Source organism: Hypanus sabinus, chromosome 4 (genome assembly GCF_030144855.1).
Source record: "Hypanus sabinus isolate sHypSab1 chromosome 4, sHypSab1.hap1, whole genome shotgun sequence".
Classification (NCBI taxonomy): Eukaryota; Metazoa; Chordata; class Chondrichthyes; order Myliobatiformes; family Dasyatidae; genus Hypanus; species Hypanus sabinus.
Genome location: NC_082709.1, coordinates 53,289,747 through 53,310,010, shown reverse-complemented (window position 1 = coordinate 53,310,010; position 20,264 = coordinate 53,289,747). Strand labels below are relative to the sequence as shown.

General features: G+C 41.3%; 1 protein-coding gene across 1 annotated transcript; it reads right to left on the bottom strand.

The window, feature by feature from the left end:
• Window positions 1-6,302: 6,302 nt before the first annotated feature.
• Window positions 6,303-11,445, bottom strand: LOC132392115 (secreted phosphoprotein 24-like). The gene is made up of 9 exons (XM_059965963.1): window positions 11,394-11,445; window positions 11,144-11,247; window positions 10,305-10,433; window positions 9,971-10,102; window positions 9,812-9,856; window positions 9,139-9,186; window positions 7,666-7,710; window positions 6,446-6,490; window positions 6,303-6,323 (listed from the first exon to the last, which is right to left on the bottom strand). The coding sequence occupies exons 1-9, from the start codon at window positions 11,443-11,445 to the stop codon at window positions 6,303-6,305; spliced, it is 621 nt and encodes a 206-aa protein (XP_059821946.1).
• Window positions 11,446-20,264: the final 8,819 nt, after the last annotated feature.

Here is a 20,264-nt window from a genome sequence, read left to right as displayed (position 1 = left end):
CAGACACTGAGCATTCAGTAAACCCTTCAAGCTAAACTCAGTTATTGATATTTATCTAAACTGAGCACCTGAAGTGGCAGGACAAAACAGACACTAAACATACACGCAGTGGCAAATGCTTATCTAAAGTGTGCACCCAGACCCACTTTGCTGCAGCACACCCCTACCATTTACTGTTACTATGGCACCTTCGACTACCTGGTCCATGGTGACCCAGAGAGCATGTATGTTAGATTTAAACTCTACCAGCACTATGACGTCATAAATGAAACACAGTGTCTAATAATTAACTAAAGTGTGCCCTCTTTACTGCACACCCCCCACTGTTTACCATTTCTTTGGCACCCCCGACTACCTGGTCCATGGTAACCCAGAGAGTGAAAAGGGACTGTGTGGTTACTGTATGCTAGATTTAAACTCCACTGGCGCTGTGACATCATCAGCTAAATAGAAGCTAGCGGGAGGGTGCTAGAGTGCTCCTGACATGGGCCAATCTCCACCTCCCAGGGATAAGTGGCTTTTGATGAGCACGTAAAGTAGACACTTCAATGTATCACCCCTCAAAAGACACAACGCCATGACGCTCGGCCCGCAGACTAGTATAATCCCCCATGGATGCTCCGCTATACTGCATACAAAGCATAACACAATAATCCCCAGAATTATCAGCTCACCAGTTGCTACCCGATGTATTACAGTAGTCCACCAGCCTCAAACGCTCCAGAAGACAACCACCTTTCCCCTGGGATGTAGTAGTTATGGAGCTGAACCACTACTTTCCTGATCTTATTTACTGACTGTTGGGTGTGATCAGCCGGGTGAGGAATGTTCCCAGACTCATTGGGGACGTAGGTGCAGCACTTCTGACCAATCACGACACAGATGCCACCTTTCTCCAGGTACTCTAAGGCCATCCAATTCTGCATGTAACCATTCGAATAGCCACCATCTCAGCTGACACTCTGGTTAGTGCAACCTCTGTATGCCTGAACACTGTGCCCGTCTCATTGCCCATCACAGATGCCATGTTTATTTGTTCCCAGGACAGCCTAGCAGCTGTACCATACAGGGGCCAGGCTATCATCCAGAACTTTTCTGCCTCGGTGATATGCCCTTTACTGCGTCACCCCTCATGGGCGGGTAGTTAAGGCGGTATATGTATGGAACCACTGCAGGATAGCTGTGCCATCCTGCAGGCAGCCAGGGGTAGGCCTGGGCAGCGCATATCCAGTACGTAAAATTTAGTGTTCAGGGAGTGCCCATCTTCAGAGTATCAATCAGTGTCGACACAGTCATCCCAAGATATTGCTTCCCCTTACACTCGTTGTGCCCCACTGACTGTTTGGGCCTGAGCTCATTGTACCACCTGCACCATCCCTGTTGGCCAAGGGATCACCTCTCTGAGAAATCATATGTCAGCAAGTACCAGTCCTGAAAACACTGACTCCACTGGGAGCTACTGAGATTCAAGTTCTTTAAGGCCATTCCCATAATATGGGGTGAGGTTGGCTGGAAGGGACTATGCCCTCCCAATTTCCCCAAAGCAGAATACCAGAACCTACGAGTCTAGACAAGGTTCTCCTACAGTTCTGATCTTCTTCATTAAAAAGTCTTGTTCTACTTCATTAAAGGGTATCGGTATCAGCAGCACCCTTTCTGCGGTGTGGAATGGAACCCGCATGCAGACTCAACAGTGTGAAACATTGTTGTGGATTGCACACTTGTATGCCATCATAGAAATTTGCTTTAGGATGTCACACCCACCACCCCTGTCAACATTTACTGCTTTGCCATTCTGTAGTGTAAAGAGACAAAAAAACTTCCTCCCTCCTGGTTAGTTGCTGGGTACCTGGGCAGACTATCCCCCTTTCCAATGGTAATGCCACCTATCTCATATTCCTTGGTTTGCCTGCCACAATCTCCCCCTACCTTGGGTGTCTCAGTGGTTGATACACCTACACCTTCTCTGCTTCCTCCTGCAAATCCACCTCTCCTATCTTTGGAGGATTTGACACCGCCAAGAGCCAGGACATCGGGAACTCTCCTAGGCCCACTGGCTGAGAATTCAGGTTATCCACCGTCTGCTACAGCACACTCAGCTGCTCCTGGTGCGGTGGGGGTTGAAAGCTTGATCTGCTGTTTCAACAGCCTGTTCATTCACTCGATCAGACCCCCGGCCTATGAGTAGTAGGGGATGTGGAACACCCACAGAATGCTGGACTCCACAGCCCACTGCTGGACTTTGACCCCTGCAACATGTGACCTATTGTCCGAGTAGGCTTGTGGGACCTCACCACCCATTTACTCAACACCTGCTGCCACTGATGATCCAATGGTGTTCCAGTAAGGGATGTAAAGAACTCTGGATGGAATGCAAGGGATTCTTGGGAGGGCAGAAGGAGCCCTCATTGGGGGAGGGCTTGCACATTGACCCTTCTCCCTTAAAGGTCTCTTTGCCTCTCTTCTCCAGTAGAACTCCCTCATCATAGTGTAGAGGGCGGGAGTGGGAACCACAGTTATCTGCTCCTTAGGGACTTTGACACTGAGTAACACCAAAAACATTTCCTTGTGGGTTACGCAGGGTCCTCCACCCCCCAGGCTGCTTGTCTAATTTGAGCACCCAGGTATGTGGACATTCCCCCATGTACTCTCATCCCTCCAGTAATCTCATAGTGGCATCTACAGTACCCCTTACCACTAGTCCCAATAAGGGCACCACCACTCCCTTTAGACCGTGAGCTGCTGCTTTAACTAAGTACCCCATCATGGTCAAGGTTAAGCTATGACGCTCCAGTGGGATCACAGTGTCCAGAGCCTATTGGTAAAGGGCTCTGGTCTTTTCTTCCACTATGTTCCACTGCAAATCCCACTCGAAGAGTGAGGACTATCTGATCTTTACTGCCACTATCATTCTGCCCCATAGCAATTCCTCACCCTCTTGGGAAGCAGGTGGCACTCTCAGGACGTTGTTAGTTACATGGTGAGATGGTAGACTACCCCCAAGCCACCTTGCTCCCTGTTGGATAAACTCACTCCAGCAAGTCCACATCCCAAATCCTCAGAGGCTCCCCGGCTATACTTGTCTCCCAACTCTGCCAGTTCCTTAGTGAAGAAGTCCTTGCTGCTAGTTGTCTCAGTGAGGCTGACAGAGTTATCCTCCCCACGACCCTCTCCCTCATGCTGTTCCTCTCCCCCAGGTTGCTGTTCTTCCTCACCTTGTTCCATGGAGGCCGGTGGCCAATATGGGCCAGTGGCCTCTTTTCTGGGTCTGGGACCATGTGGCTACTGGTCTGGGTTGCGTTGGTGCAGCTGTATAGGGGCGGCGAAGGGCATACACTTAGAGGAGGAACCCCGATGGTCTCTTTTAAACTCTCATCCCCATTCTCAATTTCTAACCAAACGCCCCCATCCCTCATCCATGTGTATGGGTCGCCTCCCCACAATATTGGCCCTTAATGGGGTTCAGTTGCCAGTTAGCCCTGCAGGTAGCCTTTAACTGCTGCAACTTTACTAGCCAACCAGACCTCTCTGTACTCTTATCCTCTAGCTCTTTAGCCAAAGTCTATGCTGATGTTGCAGCTCCCCAATCCATGGTAACTCATCTCCTCTATGAAATTGTCTCATACTGTGGCTTCCAATATCCAGGAAGCACCCCTCTAGCTCCTTATCCTCTTAAGGATCCCTCATTTAGTACAGACATGATGTGATGTCTCATTTTCACCCCACGGGAGTAAAACTTTTTGACCAGTCTACAGGTCATAGTCCAGCAGTAAGTTGGCAGGACTTCCAGCACTGTTGTCAATCCACCCCAGAGCTCGACATTCCTCACACAGAGGTGGGGTGGAGGGTGGTTCCCTCTCTTATTTTTCCTTTTAAAGATATTCATCTTCTGTTCAATGAACAAACCCTGCTTTACTGTGCCAATTGTGTGAAGTCAAGTTCACGTGTTCGGTAAGTGAGGACAGAAGAGACCCACTACTGACAAATAGGTTTACTATTTATTTATAAGACAAGACAGACATTAAATATTCAGTAAACCCTTCAAAGCTAAACTCATCTACAGATACTTATCTAAACGGAGAACCTGAAGTGGCAGGAAAAAACAGACACTAAACATACACACAGTGGCAATTACTCATCTAAAGTGTGCACAGGGGCCCACTTTACTGCAGCACACCCCTACCGTTTACTGTTACTATGGCACCTCGACCACCTGGTCCAGGGTGAACTGGAGAGAGTATATGCTAGATTTAAACTCGACCAGCGCCATGACGTCATCAACTAAACAGAAGCTCTGCTCCTTAAACGAGCAAATCCCCACCAACCACGGAGGAGACACTTACTTCAATATTGGGTCTTCCTGACTCAGCAATGCAGCCAACAATTTCCGTACTCAGAATTTCCAGCATGTTTAATCCAAATTTCCAGAATCCCTTCCACATTGCTGTTGTATGTTCAGACTTAACACACATAAATGCTGGATGAACGCCTATGAACAGTAAGTTGGGCAGCATCTATGAAGAGTCAAGACTGATGACAGTTCTCAACCTTAAACACTGACTGTTCATTTCTCTCCATGGATGTTGTCTGACCTGCTGAGTTCCTCCATCATTTAGTGTGCATTCCTCTAGATTTCCAGCATCTTCAGAATTTCTGTGCCTACATTCAATTTTCTTTTATTACTCTGTTTGTTTAACCAGCACCATCTTTTTCCTTCAGCTTTCACTCTTTTTATTCTCTAGTTTCTACTGGCTTCCACTCTATCAGTATTTCATTTGTTCTGCCATTCTGTCCCATTTTTGTCTGCACCATATAAGTTGTTTCATCTATTCACAGCCTGAAGCATTAGTGGATTACATCCCATGCAAACCACGGCATTGTCTCACACAGCATTTGCCTTACCCCAACCTATGGCTGCACTAATCTTTTGAGTCCTAAGATCTTCCAGCTCAGTCATTCCATGACCAGGAGCCAGACCACACAGCTGGTGGTAGGAAAAGCTCTGCTGATGGATTGTTTTATCAAAAGCTGTTTGCACTAACTTTAAATAGGGAAAATAGTTCAAATAATTTAAAAAAAGATGATGGATCACCTGGTTTAGTGATGTTGCAAAAACATCCTCGCACTCAACGTCAACAGACCAAGGAAGTGATTGTTAACTTCAGGAAGGGAAAGTCAGGAGAACACACACCAGTCCTGATAGAGGAGTCAGTGGTGGAAAAGGTGACAGTTTTAAGTCCTCGGCATCAACATCTTGGAGGATCTACCTTGGGCCCAACACACTGAGGTAATCATGAATAAGACACACTAGAGTCTCTACTTCTGTAGGAGTTTGAGACAACAGAGATTCTTTGTATGTCAACAAAGATTCTTGCAAATTTCTAAGATGTAGAGCAGAGATAAATCTAACTGGTTGAATCATCACCTAGTATGAAGGTTCCAAAGCACAGATTGAAGAAGGTTATAGACTCAGTCAGTCCCATCACAGGAACATCCCTCCCACCATCAAGAAGTAGTTCCTCAAAAAGGTCACATCAACTCTTTAAGGATCCTCTCTATTTGGGACATGCCATCTTATGCCATCTTCTTTATACTATCAATGGGGAGGAGGTCCAGGACCATGGAAACCCATCCTCAACTGTATATTGGATATTCACCTACCGTACAAGGGCAATGAAGCACATAATCATTTCAATGATACCCCATTCCTAATAATGTCTGAACAATCTCACGGTTCCCCAAAGACTCATTCCTTCAAAATATCACTGTCACAGATTTTAAGTTTCAAGAAAAAGCTGATGGCAAATTTGAACAACACAAAGGCTTCAACCTTGCTGCGATTGAAATAAGCAATCCAGGATGCATGGCAACCTGTCTAGTTTCTGACGTTAATTTTAAAGCAGCAAATTGCCCAACATGTCAGGAGAATGCATCAGGCAAAGGAGGTACCACTTACAGTAAGGGACAAGCTGACCAGAGTATAATAACTGGATGAACTCCCATAGATCAGTGACAACCACAATAACTTCTAGAAGTCATTCCGTGAATATACAGTACAGTATATTTTATTACTATAATTTGATCCATAATATATTAAACAATAATATACAACAAAGGACAGAACATTTACAATCGAATCTCCCGTTTACAACAAAATGTACGGACAGGAGCTCCAGGCCCCTCAGTCTCAGACAGGATGAGTAAGGTACAATTGTTAATATCTCATAGATTCTGAATGAGGTCTTCTTGTGTTCACATTGAGTTCAGACTCTGCGGAGTTTCATTCATGGTCAGTGCTGGGCTCACGAGTCCTCGTTTTGTTCCTGGAATGGAAAGATGAACAGATTTGTAATTTTCAGCTGGACTGAGCTCACTCTGACGTCAATGTTTTCTCATTAGTTTTAATAATGATCATATCAGACACAAAGTCGCAGTTTATACTTACCTTTGAAGGCTCCTCCAATGATAATTCTGTTGATTTGCTTTTCATCTGTTTTATAAGTTAAAATTTTGAAGTATTAGAAATCATTTCTGGATACAAAGTCAAATGAGGTTCAGTTTGTAATTGGGTGTGTGAAATCACTTTAATTTCAGAACTGTTAGGTTAGTGAGAAATCCACAGCAAACACCACTATCAATTTTAATTTCAGCAAACTCTAAAGGCAATGGGACTCTAAGATTGAATGTTACAAAGGATGGCATTATATTGGAGAGGGAGCACAAAAGATATATGGATCTGCTACTAAGTCTGGAGGGCTTTGGTTATAAGGAGATGGATAGACCTGGAGATGTTTTCGTTGACCATAGGAAGATGGATAAAGATGTAATTTAGGTTTATAAAATTATAAAACAGAGAGCCAAAGTATTTTCCAGAGGGTAGGACACTCTAAAATTGGACACCGCAAGTTTAACATCAGAAAGGAGAGATTTAAAAGTGATCAGAGGGGAATATTTTTTCACAGTGGTGGTGGATTTATGGAATGATCTGCTAGAGGAATTGGTAGAGGAAGATACAATGGTGGCATTTATAATGCATTTGGACAGCTTAGTAGATGGGAAAAGTTTCAAGGGATATAGGCCAAATGCAGAGAAATGGGATGAGCTGACTTAGGCAACTTGGTCAGCACTGATGAATTGAATCAAGTGATCTGTTACTGCATTGTATAACCCTGTGACCCTATGAAGCTCGGAGAGATGATTCTTTTACCAATTGGTCTTGACTGGGCTGACATATCTCAGCACCATACACTTCTAGCCTCTGTGCCAGTAATTATATACAATTAAATGAGGAAATTTAAGAGATGCTCCTTTCATGAAGCCACAGTTACAGTATATCTTTCCACAGACCATGATTGCCCTTCCTAATTCTATTTCAATATTAAGTGAAGATCAAACTCATATTCAGGCTGAAGTTGGGCATCATCAGGAATTGAATGGAGAATATCTTATCGAATTTGTGCATTTATATGCACCTCTATCGATCTCTAGATCCAGGGTTCCCTACCTTTTTTATGCCAAGGACCAGTACTATAATGCAAGGAGACCGTGGGCCTCAGGTTGGGAACCCCTGCTTTAGATAGTCATTAATAAAGTTTATTCAAATTAGGTTTCATCACTATATTATGGTTGAAAATCAATAGATAAAAATTCCAAGATTAGACTTACAATTGAAGACTCCTCGACTGATGTCTCTTTTGACTTGCTGTCTACCTGCATGAAAAAAAAATCGATATTTATATGCTTAGCACGTATATTAATAAAGATTTGTGGAGTAATCTTTGAACAAATCTTTAATGATTGAATTAGAAATGACCATAAATATATCAGGCTTTGAGATTCAGTACAGCAGTGGATAATTGCTCACCAAAGCAATTAATATCTGCAACAGCGATCAATGTAGTTTGGATATTGTGAGGTTTGGGCGGAGGTGGGGTCAGAAGATAATTCAGGAAACAGTGTCAATCCCACCAACATTTGGTCTATAATTGGTGAATGTTACAGACGCTGCCCTCATGTCTAACACACAATCTGGTTAATATCTAGGTCACTTTATCCTTGAGGGAACAAACTCATTCTCTGTATTGGAGTCTCAATTTGCCTCTCAGCCCGATTTCCCCACAGGAATCAAATCACAGAATGTCTTTCTCGATGCACTGATCAAAATAAATGGTTCTCTTTTCCTCTCTTCTAACATGGTCAAGTCCGAGATGTTAAACATTTTAACTTGCAACCAGGATCAAATATTTCATCAGCATTTTTTTCCACCTATACTCACATCAGCTGAATCTTCAAGAGATGTCTCTTTTGATTTGTCTTTTTTCTGTGTGGAAATAATATTTATATGTTTAGTACAGGGCAGTGAGAAATTTTGAAAACACATAAACTGAAAAATTCCCGGCTTGCACAAGTATTAAATATTGAAATATAACAGAGTCTATGTTATTTCTGGGCTTTTCAGCAGCAAATGCAGCAGGCCATTGGGAAGGCAAATTGCCTTTATTGCAAGAAGGCTTAAGAAAAAGAGTACGACAGTTGTATCAAGCTCTGGTGAGGATTGTGTAGTTTTGGTCGGTTGATCTGAAAAATGATATGCTTGTGAAGAAGGATGAAGCATAGTTCCACCTGGGTAGAGTCTGGGATGGTGCATATGGCACATTTATTATTCACAGCTTGAAAGAATGAGAGGTAATTGCCTTACAGTGAACAAAATTATGAGAGGTCTTGACTGGTTAGAAAGGTGGGATATTTTGCCTATCTAAGGAGTTGAGAGCTTGGGTTGCAGTCGCAGAATAAGGGAGTGACCAATTAGAAATGAGGTGAGATGTAATCTCTTCACCAAGATGGTGAATCTTTGGAACTTGCTACCCCAGAGAGTTGTGAAGGCTCATTCACTGAGTTAATTCTGAACAGTAATTGGTGGATTGATGGATATTAAGGAAATCAAGAATTGCAGTGTTACCATAGGAAAATGGTTTGAGGTAGAAGTTAATATTCAATATTTTCTCCGTCTTCTCTCTCTCTCAACCACAGTCTGGAACAAGCCTACTATGAAGCAATATCCTCGGTATTCTGACAGATCAGTCAAGGTTTCACATCTTACTGAGAATCTGAAGGTAATATTTTCCAAATTAAACTTACGTTTAGAGATTCTTCTTCCACTGAAGTTTCTTCTGACTTATTTTCAACCTACATAAAAAACATCAACATTCTAATATTAACACAATAGGACAGAAAGCATTAATAGGTGACCTCCAATAAATAGAAAACATTAATAGTTTTCCTCCAAAGAGCAGACTTGCATACTTAATGCTAAATAAAGGATTGTCAATCCTGACATTGCCGAATGAAGATCCTATGACCGATCATAAAATTGCACAAGCCTCAATAAAATCCCCAGTCTCTACCGTACACCAATGTTCAGAAAAGTGCCTGGCTAAATGTCTGGTGTAGGGTCAATGGATATTCCTACAATAGGTGGCACAGCTCCGATTATCATCTTTTTTACTGAATCTATGATTCCCCTCCAGGAATCAATAAAATGTTACTCCCATTGGTGTGGGTTTTATAGACACTCCTCTTTCAGTCCTGTTCTGCTGGTGGTCAGTTCATCTTTACTGGAGACTAAACTCAGCATGCACTGTTAGAATGTTAGAATCCCCTCCCTGCACACCAGACTAGGATAATATGCCATCTCACCCACTATTTCTAATGAAGAGCTTAACATTTCATTGCTAGCAATTATAATCACTCCGTTACTAACAATTGAGATCAGCATGAAAAAACATCTGATGAATTATTAAGTAATACTCACATTTGAGGTTTCCTCTAGTGATGTCTCTTTTGATTTGGTTTGGGCCTGTAAGATAAAGATATTTATATTTAGATCTTCAGCATACCACACTAATATATTCTAATGTTTAGTGAATATCTTGTGTTAGAAATCCCATTGACCAGATTGCAGATTCTGTACCTCAATACTGGTTTCACTCGATTCTGTCGAGTCACTCTCGCTGTCAACTGTCTTCAGACTGTCACACTCCACATCAACGTCAGCTACCTTATCAGCAAAAAATTCCACATGGCTTTTGCAAAACCCTTTCTCCTGTTGGGATGAAGCATAGTGCAAGGAAATTATTGATGACTCCAAGCAAGAATGTAAATCAAAGTGATTATGATCTAACCCAATTCTTAGCCTTTCTGTCCATATCTATGCTCATTTCTATGAAATAGGTTGTAATTAAAGCTCGTGTTTTAATGCTAATACACACACGGACGTATAATCTAAGATATAACTCTGGACTCACCGCAATGCTTTTAGGGCGGAAGGAGCAGCTGGGATCATCAAATTCCTGTCCAGAATTCTTGGAGCAGACAGTTTCTTTCACAGAGAACGTTAAATCCACACTGTAGGAAAGTTTACCTGTGCGATATGTCTGAAGGAAGGAGAAGAGTTTATTAGTGCTTTGTTATCTCTGGTGTTCTTCCACTGGTCTGACAAAGAGCAGAGCTACACAGGGCTTTTTTCCCACCAGATAGTTACACTGACAGCATCTGAATCATCAGCCAAAATAGACAAGAGATTTAAATTGCCCGATAGTAAAATGACAACTTAAACCATCAGGATAGGAATATCAGTTTGCAGGAACTCCTAATTATTGGTGGAAAATGACAAACAAAATTTGAAAACCTTTCAGGGGCTTCCAGATGAACAAATGGTAGAACATCCAATCTTAATTCCAAAACATTGGTCCAATCAGAGATTCACAACTCAAATACTGATAGAGAATTTATGATCCTGATCTGATATTCAGTGTAAGTTCTGCATATAATGTAATATTCAGCTCCAGTTTAGTACTTGGTCACCATCATATCCTAAATATACCTTATACTTAAAATTGTACAGTTTGAGGCCACTCAGCCCTTCAAGCCTACACTAGCTCTCAGCGAAACAATCCATCAATCCTATTCCCCTTTCCTCAAATACCCATAATACTGTAAGTTATTGTCTCAACCACATCAGCATCTCCCCTTTGATTTTTTTTTTGCTGTTAACCTACTCTCAGGCTAACTTTTAGTAGCCTATTAATCTATACTCTGATGCATCCATGGACCGTGAAACACAATTCTCCAAGGACCCACTTACATTTGTCACTCCTCTCCTAGTGATACCACAGAGGTTGGTGATCTCAGTGATTTCATTCAGCTTTATAACCGAGGCTCTCAGAGCTTCCTTAGTGCTTGGCATTCCTGCAGAGAGAGAAAGAGAAAAAGTTCTAAAATACATTCCAACCAACTTCAGCGAATTTTTCTTACACATGGGTGAAACATCACTGACTGAAGCTCAGCACCAAAAAGTTATTGCTCTCTGGGGTCCCTCTCTCCCCAGTACTTGCCTGAGCAGTAGAGGATCTGTACGGCAATGATGGCGAGCAGGCAAGTTTTCATTCTGCCTCTTGTGGGATCAGCTGGTTTCTCAGAGTGAAGAATTGCTTCTCTCCTCTCTCTCGATCTGCTTTCACTTTGCTGCTTCAGTCTTTATATCCTGCACCCCCACCACATTCAAACACTGACTCGTGTTTGCTCAGCTCGCTGACCGTGGGCACTGGAACCAGATGAAAGGTGGGCTCCATTTATGGGCAGAGCTTCCTCCTGGTATCGTCATCATGTTTAGATTTGGTGGGAAGTGGAATGAGATGGGGTTTCATTCCTCAAAAAATGAAATAATAAAGTTCAGAGGGGAAGAAACATCATCTCTAATTTGTACAACCTAAATTCCCTGATGGATTCCTTGTGATGCACCTCCTGTTCAAGGACTGTGTTGGAATTTACAGGACACTGTTGTAAGAAACGTAATAGATAAATCCTAAGTATGTTTAGAGAAATCCTGTATTTCTTCATTCTCTATCAACACTTCTGAGTAATATTGATGATATTATTAGAGGGCAAGAAACTTCGTTGTCAGATGGGAGAGTTCATGATGACTTCTCCAGGAATATCTCCAAACAGAGTTAGCATCTTTAATTCAAGGATGCAATTAATTGTGAAGTAATTGACTTTGGAAAACAAATTTTGAAGGTAGAATATGGCATTAATAACAGGATTATTAGCAGTGTGGAGAAACAGAGGGATCTTGGTTTCACATCCACAGACTCCCTCAAAATTACTGTGAAAGTTGATAGAATTGTTAAGAAGGTGTATCGTGTGTTTGCTGTCATTAGTTGAGATATTGAGCTCAAGAGCCATGAGCTATAGTAATGTTGCAGCTCTATGAAACCTTGGTTAGACCACACTTTGAATATTGTGATCAGTTCTAGATTCCAAGTAGATTTAAGTTAGTTTGTCACATGCACATTGAAACATTTAGTGAAATGCATCATTTGAATGAATAACCAACACACAGAAAGCTATGCTAGGATCAGCCTGCAAATGTGGCCCTGACACCAGCGGCAACGTAGCAGGCCCACAATGCTTAATAGAACAACGTAGAATACAACAAGGAACAAACTACAGCAGCAACATCAAGCCACCTTCCTCCCTTCTACCGAAGCACATGCACAGTCCTTCAATCCCAGGTCACACACTAGAACCCATCGACGACTTACTGACCTGGTGGACGGGGTTCTCATCCACTCTCTGCAAGTCCAACATCTGACATCGGATATCTGATCACAGATGTTCCACATCCACATTGCTGGTCTTTGAATGTGGATCAACGACTTAACCTCTGGCCTGACCCCATATCCTCATTCCTTAACCCATCTTGACCCATAACTGACTTCTCTATCCCCAAAACCATGCTTACAAACCTAATAAACAATTAAACAATTAAAAACAACTAAATCTGAGCTGCTACTCAACAGAGGTGGCAGCCTGGTGCCATGTTGGAAAATTTTGGGAGAATGCGGAAGCTTTAGAGAGGGTGCAGAGGAGATTCACTGCATGGCCTGGAAAGCAGGTCTTATAAGGATAGATTCAGTGAACTAGGGCTTTTCACTTTAGAGTGAAGGAGGATTAGAGGTGACTCGACAAAGGTCTACAAGATGATAAGAAGCATAGATTGAGTCGCAGCCAAAGACTCTTTCCCAGGGTGGAAATATCTAAAATGAGGGAAGATAATTTTCAGGTGATTGGAGAAAAGTATAAAGGGCATGTCAGAAGTATGGTTTTTTATACAGTGGGTGGTGGGTGCATGGAATGCCCTGCCAGGGAAGGTGATCGATACATTAGGAACATTTAAGTGGCACATATATGATGAAAATATGGAGGACAGAAAAATAGAAGAAAGCGTTAGATCAGCGGTTCCCAAGCTCTGTTTGGGCTATTCCCCTTTGACTCCCAGATCACATTCCCAGCACACTCTTTCTGGTGATTGTGACTCTGAGCCTGTACTCACTGTAGCTTAGAAGAGTACAGGAGGAATCTCACAGAAATCTATTTGAATATTGAAAGGCCAACATAGAGTGGATGTGGAGAGGATGGTTCCTATAGTGGGTGACTCTAGGACTGGGGGGACAGCCTCAGAATAGAGGGACTTAAATTTAGAACAGAGATAAGGAGGAGGGTGATGAATCTGTGGAATCATTGCCACAGATGCCTGTGGAGGCCAATTCATTGGATATATTTAAATCAGAGGTTGATTGGTGCTTGGGGTGTCAAAGGTTATGGAGAAAAGACAGCAGAATGGAGTTGAGAGGGATACTAAATCAGCCATGATGTAATGGCAGAGCAGAGTAGATAAGCAGAGTGGCCTATTTCCACTCCTATGTCTGATTGTGTTATTACATAAAAGCTATAAAGAATTTTGATTTATGATGCACAATGAAAAGAATTGGGATCTGCAAATTCAAAACAATGACAAATAATTGCAAAAATTATTCAAATCTATTTAAAGCTACAAATAAAATTATGACTTTATTTAATTACAATTTGAACAAATTTCATCAGCAAATTTAAAGTATTTATTAGTAGTCCAATTATTCATTGCTTTCTCGCCTTTCAGTCAGATGGATGAGTTTGTACAGTAATATCAGCTTCCCAACATCAGGCTGAAAGTCTCTGAGAAGAAGTTTCAGATCCCTAAGTTCAGTAATTTGCAGTCTGTTTCATTGTTTTGAAACAAGTTGGACGACTGCACTAAAATAGCACTCCATTAAATGTGATATTGGAAAGGCTAAAGAGAATATCTTGAACTTTATCCACAGTGCAGGATAGCATTCAGAGATTTTTTTCTGCAAACGATGGTCTTGATTTTATGTTTGAACCTCGATTTCAGGTCAAAGTCATTCCTCTATCGTTCCTGCTAATTTCTCATTACAAGTGTTCAGAAATGGATTTAGTACCCAGTCTGGAGTTTAGATTGAGAGAAGATCCTGAATTCTATCTGACATGTCTTTATGCAGCTCATCCACAATATACTTGAAAATCATCATCTGGTAACCTTTCGTTTTCTTCCAACTCAGAGAGGCTTGGAAACTGGAAAAGGTGGCGAAGACAATAGAGGTGGCAATTAAATAGAGTTAACTTGGACAGAAATATGGAGACGACTAATTTGACTTTGATAAGATGCACATCATTTCCTTGCAATTGAAGATTATTCTGACAAACAAGCAATGTCATGCTTAATATTCTTGAGCTGATTACTGGATGAAGCATTCGAGTTTTCAAATAATTTTATCACAGTTTTTAAAAGCACAAGAAACTATCTCAGGCTGTTTCCTTTGGAGAGCCATCTGACTTCTGTGTACATCATTCTCAATACAAAAGCTCTCGAAGTAGTCGAGAACTGAATGCATGGGACCTGATTTTATTTACCGCAGTCTTAACAGTATTTAATGATTTATGCAGACGATCACTTACGACTTTTTTTGCAACAAAGCATCGTCTGTTAATTACACAATAAATGATAAATGTGTTAGGTACAGCTTTTACAAGAAAGTAATAACCCCCTAGTGGCATCCTGTCATTGATGGTGCTCATCTTTTCCAGAAGCATGATATTGGTGAGCAGAATGTCCTTCCCTTTGAAAAATTGCACACCAACCCAAAATATTGGTTCCCCCTTTGTATCTGCTTCTAGTTCCCTTGCAAATAACTCTTGAACCATGCTTTCATCCTTTATGAAACAAATATACCCAAGAAGCAAAGATTTGTTGCCTGACAACGTTGGCTCATCCAACTGCAGGGAAATGTTGTTGTCCTTTGCATGTTACGCAAATGTCTTTCACATCCCCATACATTTAGTTTATTCGTCTTTGAATAAAGATGTGGCTGAGTGGAATCACTTTAATTATTTGGTCCAGTAACTTACTCTGAGTTGGAAGAGAGAGAGAGAATACCAAATGATGATCAAGTATACTGCTGGCAGAATCAGTTCTTCTCCAGAGCTTTCCAGATTTAGCAATGAGCAATGAAATGTTGATTAGAGCACACAGACCATCACTGTTTTGTTATGAGGTGCTGGTAAACATGTTTTGAAGTGTATCATTGCATGTATTCTTGTTTTTATTTGTAAGGGAAGGATTTGAGGGTTTCATGTTATCGTTGCTGTTTTTTTTTGCAAGGGAGGGAGTGGGGGGGGGGGGGTTGGTCTTTTTGATGTTCCAGCTGCCGTTTGCCATGTGGGTGATCTGTTAGTTTTTTGTGCGGGGGAGGGGGTAGGGGATTTTAGGGCTTGCGAGTTTTACTTATTTTTCTTTTTCGTGCTAGGGGTGGGAGGGGGAGAGTTGCTGTCTTTTCTTTCAACAGCTCCCATGTCTCTTCTGTATTTCATGACTATCTGGAAAAACGAATATCAGGGTTATATTGTACATGCATACTTGAACAAGAAATGATCCTTTGAAAGTTTTCTCGGACTGACTGAAAATAAGTGTATTCTCTTTAAATGTTCAAGGAGCCTGGACAATTTCATTGTCTCATTTGAAAAAGAAACTTTTTCACACATCAGGCTCATTGGCTGCTGTTGTTTGCATGACGCTGGTATAAATCTATATTTCAGATACTTCATAAGATAGTGTGTACACTTCTCTTTCAATTGCTCTGATTCTGACATTTTTGTTATGGATTAATGACCACAGTCAATTGCCTATTGTTTAAGACTAACCTCAACTATTGTGATCAATGAAGGGTTAAGTTATGATATCATTATAGCACAGGCCAAACCCGACTTTCTGCCTGAAGGTATTTAAACTGGAGCAGCAATATCTACGTTGGGTTTGGTCTAGAGAAATGCAGTCAGAACCATTTGAAAAAGGAGATTCTGAACCATGCCACTGAATGCCATAGTCTAATTTACAGGAATTACGTCACTGCATGATTAGAGTATAGAATCATATTAGCTGACTGTGTACTACAGTAAGTGAATGGCAATAATGCATGGGGGGCGTGTCCAGAAATAACACCATTTCTTCAGTCCAGATTTCTCTTGTCATGCCAAATACAGAAGTGTCTCATTGCTTTTTAAGAACTATAATGCACTTTGAGCAAAGTTTAAAGGAATGGTGAGTTACCAAGAGATGAGGTGATTATGTGATCATTCTAATCGATTATAAAGCTGTGAAGGCTAAATGCTTATAATAAGTAATTCATTTCTTAAATTAAGCCTGTAATCCTTCTGCTGCCCCCCCTTGCTACTGAGAGACATCACAACCCTTTAATTTTATTGCCCCCTTAGAAGCTCCCACTGTCCCCAAGAGCTTGACATCATCCACTTTGGGAACTACCGGATCAGATGATATTAGAGTAGGTTAAAAGGTTAGCACAAGATTGTGAACTGTGCTGTAATGTTCTATGTTCTAATTCTGGAGACTTAAAGTACTTGGTAGAATTCTGCAGTAACAGTCAAAAAAGTTGGAAGAACTCTATAGGTCAGGCAGCATTTATAGTGTGAAAAGGATAGGCAATGCTTTGGCTTGAGTCCCTTTATTTAGGCTGAAAATAAAGCAGGAAGATTAATAGTAAATAAAGGGGAAGAGAAGGGGTGGAGCACAAATGGACAAGGTACAACACTGTTGCCTAGGTTTAAGCATTATTAGAATTATTTCTTTTCCTGAACCAGTGTGGAAAATTTCACTCAACACAACACTGAACTGATTACTGAACACAACCTACAGACTCACTCTCAAGGACTCATTTTTTCAGTATTATTTAATTATCTGTCTATCTATTTATTCATTTTGTATTTGCAGTTGTCATCTTTTACACATTGCTTGCTTGTCAGAGTTTGCTTGTGAGCAGCTTTTCATTGATTTTCCTGTATTTCTTTCTTCCAATATGAATGCCTGCAAGAAAATGAATCTCTGAGCAGTATTTAGTGACATATATGTACTCTTATAATAAAAACACTTTGAACTTTTATTGCTCTTATACCTTTTCTTTAAACTGAACAGATTTTTCGAGTTGCATGTCAATGAGTGCTCTTATTGCTTAACATGAAGAAGTATCTGAGAGAGAGAGAGTGAGAGAGAGAGAGATTTCTTCTGTTGTCATTCCATAAGACATAGGGGCAGAATTTAGGCAATTTGGCCCATTGTGTCTTCTCCACCAGTCCATCAATTTTGACTCATTATCCCTCTCAATTGTAGTCTCCTGCCTTACTAGTCAAGAACCCATCAAACTCCACTTTAAATATACCTAATAATTGGCTTTTACACCTGTTGGTGGCAATGAAATCCAATGTAACACACACAAAATGCTGGAGGAACTCAGCAGACCAGGCAGCATCTATGGAAAAAAGTCTGATTATCCTCCCATTATCTTCTACACCTCTATCAGTTCACATCTCATCCTCCATAGGTCCAAGGAGAAAAGGCCAAGTTCACTCAACCTATTCTCATAGGGCATGCTCCCCAATCCAGGCAACATCCTTGTAAATCTCCTTTGCACCCTTTCTATGGTTTCCACATCCTTCCTGACCAGAACTGACCACAGTACTCCAAGCGGGGTCTGACCAGGGTCCTATATAGCTGCAACATTACCTCTCGGCACTTGAACTCAATCCCACGATTGATGAAGGCCAATGCACTGTATGCCCTCTTAACCACAGAGTCAACCTCTGTGGCAGCTTTGAGTGTCCTATGGACTCGAACCCCAAAATCCCTCTGATACTCCACACTGCCAAGAGTCTTACCATTAATGCTATATTCTGTCATCATATATGATCTACCAAAATGACCCATCTCACACTTAACTGGGTTGAACTCCATCTGCCACTTCTCAGCCCAGTTTTGCATCCTATCAATGTCTTGTTGTAACCTCTGACAACCCTCCACATTATCCACAACATCCCCAATCTTTGTGTCATCAGAAGATTTACTAATCCATCCCTCCACTTCCTCATCCAGGTCATTTATAAAAATCACAGGGGTAGGGGTCCCAGAACAGATCCCTGAGGCACACTTAAATCTGTTAAATCTGTTTCTGACTCTGATTTTGATTTTCCAGGCATCATTCCAGTAACACTAACCTTAACTCATTCATTTTCAATGGGTTAAACTTGGAGCAAACATGTCAGTGTTTGGTTAATCTGATCTGTAAACAGAATGACGATCTCCCACAGTTGAGTATTTCTGAGCAGCGCTGACCATCGTGGTGATCCACTGTGCCGTGTGTGGGAGTACCAGTTCACTGATGCAGGGGCAGTGTGCACACATTGGGCACGTCCAGCATGGTTTTGTGGGAAGCTCATGAACCGATGGTCTCTTTATCTACCGGCCAAGTTTGTGTGGGATAAATTCCCCATTTCACTCCCGAGAATCCAATTTGCTGATAAATAAACTAACAAACATGCAGATAAACAGTAATTAAGGATTATGAGTAATCCAGCACCCAGAAATGGAAGCATTCACACTGTAGAAGGCAAATACGATGCTGAAAAGCCCCAGTGCAGTCTCTGAGAAAGTGATATCAGAATGTTCCTGGCTCCTGGGCTGTATGCTGACATCAGAGTTCACGTGGGAGGGGAAGGGGAGAGAGAAAGTGAAAACAGAAAATTAATTAGTGCAAGTAAACAGTTCAAGAAAGGTAACAAGTCAACATTTGCTGGGAATCGTGTCAACAATTGCATTAAATATCAATCATATTTTAACAGAACTATGCTCACATCTTTTCACCATAAAGACTTGCAAAATGTTTTAAAAGAATCAGATTCAGACTTATTATCACCGGCATACGCCATGAAATTTGTTACGGCAGCATACAAGGCAATACATGATTAATAAATATTGAGAAAAAATTGAGTTACATTAAGTGTATATATAAAATATCCATTTTAGTATTCATTTAGAAATTGGATGGCAGGGGAGAAGTTATTCCTGATAGCTGAGTGTATGCCTTCAGGCTTCTGTAAAAGCAGGAAGATTTGTATCCTGTTATCTTGTGAGAACTCCATTTATCCCCAATTTTTACTGGGTAGTACATTTAAGTTAACCCTTTTGATGATAAATTCATTAGTTGTAGCTGGTGTTCCATTTTCATGTTGCTCATTGGAGCAAAGTTTCTGTCAATAATGCAGCTGGATGAGGTACTGTAGACTCTGCTTTCAAAGGATGATAACATGCCAAGAAAGCTTTGGTGATTGGCATTTGCAGAGGAAACTAAGTAGGTATGAGCAAGTTTACCCTCTATGCATTATACAAGGTGGATTGGACCTGGGGAGCCCAGAATGCCATCTATTCACCAATGACACAACTGCCGTTGGCAGAATCTCAGATGGTTGCAAGGAGGCATACGACAGCAAGACAGCAGCTAGTTGGGTGGTGTCACAACAAGAACTATGCACTCAGTATCAGCAAGACCAAGGAATTTACTGTGGATTTCAGGCAGGGAAAGTTGGGAGAACACACATACCATTCCTTATTGAGTAGTGGAAAGGGAGAGCATCACCATCTACATCTCCATCAAGGCCACCAGACTTCCCACCATCAAGGACATATCAAACGGCAATGCTTAAACAGTTTTGTTCTCTCAGCCATCAGATTTCAGAATGAATCGTGAGCCCATAAACACTATCCCACTTTTTGGTCTCTTTTTGAACTACATATTTATTTTTTATATTTCCTACTGTAATTTATAGTAATATTTGACATATTGTTCTGTACTGCTGCCACAAAACAACAAATTTCATGACCTATTTCAGTGATAATAAATCTGATCCTGATCCTGAATGGGCCTTGAATATTCAGTAACATTGCGGCTGATCTGTGCCAACTAATCACTTGATTTTGACACCTTTATGTAACAACATCGATGAAATCCATCTGCATCTTTCAT